This window comes from Cheilinus undulatus, linkage group 9, assembly GCF_018320785.1.
Source record: "Cheilinus undulatus linkage group 9, ASM1832078v1, whole genome shotgun sequence".
In the NCBI taxonomy this organism is placed as follows: domain Eukaryota; kingdom Metazoa; phylum Chordata; class Actinopteri; order Labriformes; family Labridae; genus Cheilinus; species Cheilinus undulatus.
This window is the reverse complement of record NC_054873.1, coordinates 27,214,248-27,220,973: the sequence shown is the minus strand read 5'-3', so window position 1 is coordinate 27,220,973 and position 6,726 is coordinate 27,214,248. Positions and strand designations below refer to the sequence as shown.

General features: G+C 42.7%; 1 protein-coding gene across 1 annotated transcript; it reads right to left on the bottom strand.

Moving 5' to 3' along the window:
- Positions 1-916: 916 nt before the first annotated feature.
- LOC121514534 (proline-rich transmembrane protein 4) lies at positions 917-6,726 on the bottom strand. Its single transcript, XM_041794681.1, has 2 exons — positions 5,958-6,726; positions 917-3,006 (listed from the first exon to the last, which is right to left on the bottom strand). Exons 1-2 carry the CDS (start codon positions 6,724-6,726, stop codon positions 917-919), a joined length of 2,859 nt encoding a protein of 952 aa, XP_041650615.1.

The window sequence follows — 6,726 nt, the reverse complement described above, 5'->3', positions numbered from 1 at the left end:
CATTACATGACAAATTCACTTGATTTTCAGAAAATTTTTGAAATGCACATCATCAGCCATTTTTGTTCATAGCACTCTAGGTTGTGATTTCAAGAGACTGACTTGTTTTTCCTTCCAACATCTTTCCAGTTGTACTCTCCTTGACCAGTAACCTCGTCCATACAGTCCTTTTCACTTAAACTGCACCTGAGTGCAAATTAAAAAAAGACATAAAGGATGACACTTGATAAGAAGATGAAGAACAAGGCAACCATTTGATATCACTACCAAGAGTGCATTGCAAACCAAGGGCAGCCAACACGAGGTGCTACTTTTAAAATGTTCTTAAAATGTAGCTATCTAGTGTGTTTCTTGGTGCAACTTACATATAAAATATGCCAATGTTATCCTAATAAAGCAAACATGTTTTTATATGCAGGATTTCTTTTACTTTTGCAGGTCAAATAGGTCAATTTTTATTATATATATGTTTTATAGCTTGTGTTTCTGTATCACATCTGAAATCACAACAGTACAACAACAGTGAACATAGTCCTTTCCATGGAAATGTATCAAATACAAAAAGTTAAACACTTATCAGAACTCCAGCTTCAATTAAATTTTGGACACCACTTGTATTATTTAAAACTACTGCTGCAAAGACAAGATTTAGGTGAGGGCTAAAGAAAGTTAGACGAAATCAGCCTTTAGATCAAATTTGGAATACACAGCAACAGTAGAGTTCTTATATAAAATAATTTGGATCTATAGATTTCATAAATAATGTCCTTTCCCCTGTCATTCATCCAGGTCATCATCTACAACTTTTTATAAAACTTTTTGATGTACAGTCTTGTTTCTCAAGCTCACCTATTGAAGGTAAGCCAAGTGTATTTCTGTATAATGTACATCCCAACCACTAGTGAGCTTGTAACTTTTACAGTTCAATAGTGTCACTGCACACACTCAAGGCATCAATTTGTTTGCACACATTGACAAACTCTGCCTGAACAGCTAGATCCCATTCCAGCTGTTTGCTTTCACTCAGCTGTTTTGTCCCCGCAAGCCGACCAGACCCCTGACTATCCTGGGAGGCCAGGCTCAAGGTTCGGTACCGCCTATGGTAAGAGAGGTGGGGGATTGCTCTTGGGAGGCTACTCTGCGCAAAGTTTTGCCCTCTGTTGGCCCAGGAGTTTGAACGCAACTTTCCTGTATCTTTAGGATTGTTGCACAGACCCTGTGTTGAGCCTGAGATACTCCCTTTCCAATCCCATTGTTCTGGTGATGTTGGGGACTTGCTGTGAGAGCCATGTGGTTGGGCAGGTCTGGAAAGGGGTAGGTTCTCTTGGTCAACGTCTCCACAGGAAGATGTGCGGTACAGGGCATTTTCTACAGAACTAGGCCCTGGCTTTGATGTACCTTGGCTGGGAGAGCTCAAGGAGACACTTGAAGAAGTCTGGAATAGTCTTGGCATACCAAAGATGCTGTTTGAGAATAAAGATTCACTAAACAGAGCCTGGTCAATGCTGCGCGACAAGTTTATAGGAGAAGGTGGCCGCAGATCTCCAGTAGAGTCAGTCTCCAATCTAAGACTATCCAGTGAGGATACCTGAGACTCAGCTGCTGGTTTAGGCTTGTGCGGTGGGCTTGGTGGTGTAGGTAGAGGTAATATGGTGTTGTGGATTTGGCTGGTCTTGGGGACACAGTCCAGGCCATTCCCAGAAGGCTCTGCCATTGAGAAAAGGGGAAGAGCCTCCGATTGTCCCTTAGTATTCACATCACAGACCACTAGATTCTCCTGCTTACCCTGGGACCATGACTCATTTGCAGAGAGGACTGGGGAGTTTGCACCTCCCTCAGAGGGCAGGGTGAGTCTTCGGGAAGGGGAGCTGCAGGACAGGCGTGACCAAGATCCTGGCCGAGGATGGGTTATGTTCTTAAGAGGGGATTTATTCTGACAAAACAGTGGGTGTGTTCCGATGAGGGATAAACCCAGACACACCCCGATCTCACAGATTCTGCAGCCTACCTGGAAGCCCCACCAGGGCCAAGGCTGAAACCCATACCCATCCACACCTCCCAAACCAAGGCCGTGTAGGATACCGTAGAGCTGGAAACCTCCACACCCCAATAAACACAAAGAGGCCCCTAGTCCTGCTCCTGCTGCCCTTCCCCAGTCCTCCTCTTTGGCAAAGGGGCTGCTTACAGGTCGTATCATCTCAGGAGAACCTCCAGTCTCAATGTTGTCATTCAGCCTGTAGATGTGCTTAGTGTCGACTTGTATCAGGCAGAAGAAGATGATGTAGTAGAATGAGAGAAACACAGAGAGACATACAAACACACCTTGAGGGAAGAGCAGGATCATGGTGGGGAGGCTGTGGAAGAGCTGGAGCATGCCAACACACCCAAGGGACACTCCAATGTGCAACAGAGTAATACACAATAACAGGCAAGGTTTGGGTAAGATTGAGAATGAGGTAGAATTAGCAAGTGGGAATGAAAGATGCTTACGTGAACAAAAGGACAGGAGGAAGAATGCTAGAGTGAAGGCTGATATCAAACAGGGGAAGAGCATCTCATACAGTAGAAGAGAGACCAGAGGAGGAAGGCGATCTTGGTGATTATAAGCATCATGGAGCAGACAGAAAGCTTGAATCCCTGCGAAAGCGAGGAGGAACAAGTGCAACAAGGTGAAGTAGGGGCTTCCTGATGGGCATCGCAAGGGCAGGCCAAGTAGGCAGATCACAGAGATAAGGCCAAATACAGAGAACACAGCCCCGAGGCCATAGACGTGTGCCTCCCATGCAAATCCCCATGTGGCAAGAGCAGAGTTCCAGTCTGTGTACAGAGGGACAAAGAGGGTGGAGGTGAGGGCCAGGGAGTGGCGAAGGGACTCAGGAACAAAATCTTCTGGGTAGGTTGGTGTCATGGACTGATTGGATATTTTGCATGGTGTGACAGTTGTGTCCACGCTGCCATCAAACAACAGAGTATCAACTGTGTTTGATGCATCATCTTTAGGGCCATCTGGAATAAAAGCACATAAAAAGACATATCAGTTAATTACTTAGGGTCAAGTAAGTCGCTAGTATACAGTGCATGTAAAAGTATCAACCCCTTGAACGTTTTTCCCTTTTATTGATTTTAGAAATCAATCCTGGTCGATTTAATTGAGTGTTTTTGACATTTTTTGTGCCAAAAAAAACTCTTGAATATCAACGTAAAAAGAGATTTCTACAAAGTAACTGCAAATTAATAAAAATATGGAAGGTAAAATATGTGATTGCATAAACACCACCCCACCTTTAAAGTGACTTCCCGATTCAACAGAGGTCAAGTTAATTCGTGCTAGTAGTCTCACAATTAGTGAAATCTGTCTCAAATAACTGTAGTATAAAGACACTTGTATCTGGAAGGTCAGGTCACTGATTAATCAGTATTCCTGGCCACCATTACACCATGAAGGCAAAAGAGCACTACAAGGAACTCAGAGAGAAGGTTATTGAAAAGTCAGGGGATGGATTAAAAAAAATTCCAAGGCACTGACTATCCCTTTAGACTTCAGTTAAATCCATCATCAAGAAATGGAAGGAATATGGCACGTGTAAATCTGCCTAGATCATGCCGTCCTCACAAACTGAGTAACTGTGCAAAAAGGAGACGAAGAAGAGAATCCACCAAGACACCCATGACAACTCTGAAGGAGTTACAAACTTCAGGAGCTGAGATGGGAGAGACTCTGCATACAAAACCTTTAGCCTGGCAAAAAGAAGGCCACTGTTGAAGAAAATTCTACCTCAAATCTTGACTAGAGTTTGCCAAAAGGCATGTGGGAGACTCCATGGTCAAGTGGAAGAAAGTTCATCACCAAAAAAACACACTATCCCCGCTCTGAAGCACGGTGGTGGCAGCATCATGCTGTGGGGATTTCACAGCTGTCCCTTGGGGGCTTGTAAAGGTAGAGGGTAAAATGAAAGCAACAAAATATAGGCAAATCTTGGAGGGCAATCTTATTCAATTGGCAAGAGAACTATGGCTTTGGAGAAGATAGGCTTCCAGCAAAACAATGACCCTAAGCATACAGTCAAAGTTAAACAGAAATGGTTCAAAGACATCCTGACAGAGCTTGAGCAGTTTTACGAAGAAGAATAGAGTGAAATTGCTCTGTCCAGATGTGCAAGCCTGGTTGAGACCTATACACACAGACTCGGTGCTGTCATTGCAGCCAAAAGTGCACGTACTAATGTCTGACTTTAAGGCGATGAATATTTATGCAGTCACATAATTTATATGATATACTCTTATTAAATTGACATTACTTTGTAGAGATCTGTTTGGCTATGACATGAATGAGGTATTTTTCTTTGTCAAAAAGCCTTATTATATTGACCGTGATTGATTTATAAAACGAATGAAAGGGTAAAACATCACATCATAAGTGGGTGATAACTTTTAATAGACATTGTAAAAGATTTTAATATGGTCTTAAAGATTTTAAAAGGTGGATCAGATGCAGACAAGTAAAAATGAGGTGGTGAATATCTCGAACATTACCACCAAGACATCAGAGAGTTGGTGTTTATTGTCATGAGCCTTTTGCAACGTGCAAAACAAAATCTGATTATTCAGTTATTGCTTGTTAGCTTGCTTTTTCAAAGGGGAGAGAGTGGTACAAAAATAATATTTCTGATTCACATATTGTGCTCTGACTTGTGTAAACATGAAGGCAAAACTATACCGCACAGGCTGTTAGGACACAGTGTTAGCATGTCCCTTTTAGCTTTTTGCTCTGAGCACAGCCTCAGTTTGCAGCATCTGCAGCTATGTAGCCCCAATATAACCGCTGTTAGTCTTTGTTTCTTAACTGTCAACACAAATAGGAAATAAGACCTGTTAGAGTGAAGACCTCTAAAATGACAATGTTTATTTTTGGATGGAACCAACACAATAATCGTATTTATTTTTTTAATAGAGACTAGAGAATAGTCAGCAGTGTGAGTAGGTAATCCATAATAAAACAGAGCAGGCATGTTACTAGGAATGTCTAACTGGGTCAGAGAGAAAGAGAGAGAGAGAGAGAGAAAGGGAGAGGGAGCATGACTACATAGTGTGAGTGAGTGTGTGTGTTCATGAAAAAGTGAGAGCTGTGTGACAACTAGCTAGTATTGACCTCGTTGCTGTTCTCATTTGGGTGGCTATTATAAGCACGGTGCAGAGGTGTTATGATATAATTAATTTTCTGTCGCTCCAATAAAGACATGCAGAGGTGTTGGATGCTCATATCCAATTGAGATTGTGTAACCAATAAATAATGGAGGCATCACACTCTCTTGGGAAATTGCAACAGTATATGAAGCCAGCAGGATCATGGTTAAAAATGGACTATGTCCTATTTCTGTTCATTCACTGGTATTGAATTTTACATGTCAATGCAGATTTAGAAGAAAAACACTGGGTGACCTTTTAAATGGAGGGAATTCACTGTATTTAAGGTCCAACTGGTTTGACACAAGTACTTATCAGATACAGTCATTTTTGTTACCCTGAAAACCAGAGTAAAAACCGTGTCCATGCAAAGGCAACTTGACGAGGAGTCATTTGGCACAATTCTGTTAAAGCCGTCCTCCCCCATGCTCATTTACTTTGACAAGTGAGTGGCACTGTGTGTCTGAAAGCAACCAGAAATGTAGGTGTGCTCTATATCCACTCTTTACTCTTTATCCATTAACTTTTGGCTATGAAGGGATATCTGACTTGAGGGAGGGGGAAGGCTTTTGGGAGAGAAACCAAGAGTACTGTCTGAATGTAAAACAAGCGTGTCTGTGAGAAGAATACATATCACAAATACTGCAGTCTCAGAAGTGCTTTGAGTGTTATGACATTATTTTAGGTATTTCTATAGGAAACTTCTATTCTGATAATTCACAAACTAAATAAAGAATCAGCTGTTAATTGCTATGTGTTAATTGGACTTTTACCTTCATTTGCCTTTGTTCTGACAGCTCCTTTTTGTAAATTATAATCCGTAACACCACTTAACCCAGCCTCAGCCTCGCTCAAAGGTGCCGTCCCCTCCTGTGTAGGTCCTGCTGTGACAACAGAAGGGCTTATGGTCCATTCCCAGATTCCAGTGGCTACCTGTGGAGTTGTTCGCTCAGGGCTGGGCTCAGATCCAGCAGCTGTTGGCAAAGTGAGGTTCTGCTTCGATGGAAGTGAACCAGACAATAGAGAAGGTAAATGGCCGTTTGACGTCTCTGTCGGTGAGGAGGGGAAAGTTGGCTGAGTCTCTCCATTCTGTGTAGAGAGTAGTACAGATCCAGTACTGGTTTCAGCTGGCAAATACCTCACTGTTGCATTTATTGGTTGTATATTCTCCTTAGTGGGAGCATCTCCTGAAGCCCTATCTTTTAGTAAGGATGTGATAGATCCTTTCTCATCAGGAAACAGATGAGAGGCCTCAGTGCTGTCCAGTAAATCAGTGTATTCACCAATCACTCCTTGTCTATCTGACTCCTCTGATGACAATAAAGACCAGCTCTGAGGATGACCCGGGAAGTCTGCATTCCCGTCTGCAAACACAGGATCCCCTGGCACACGAGGTCTCCGTGGGGAATGTATGAGATGATGAGGTGCTGTGTCAGTGTTTGGCTGCTCTCTTTTTTGGACTCTCTCTCCAGTGAAGGCAGTGACATGAAGTGACAGAGGTGAGGGCAAGAAAAGAAGATACAGGTTCCACAGGAAGAGCAT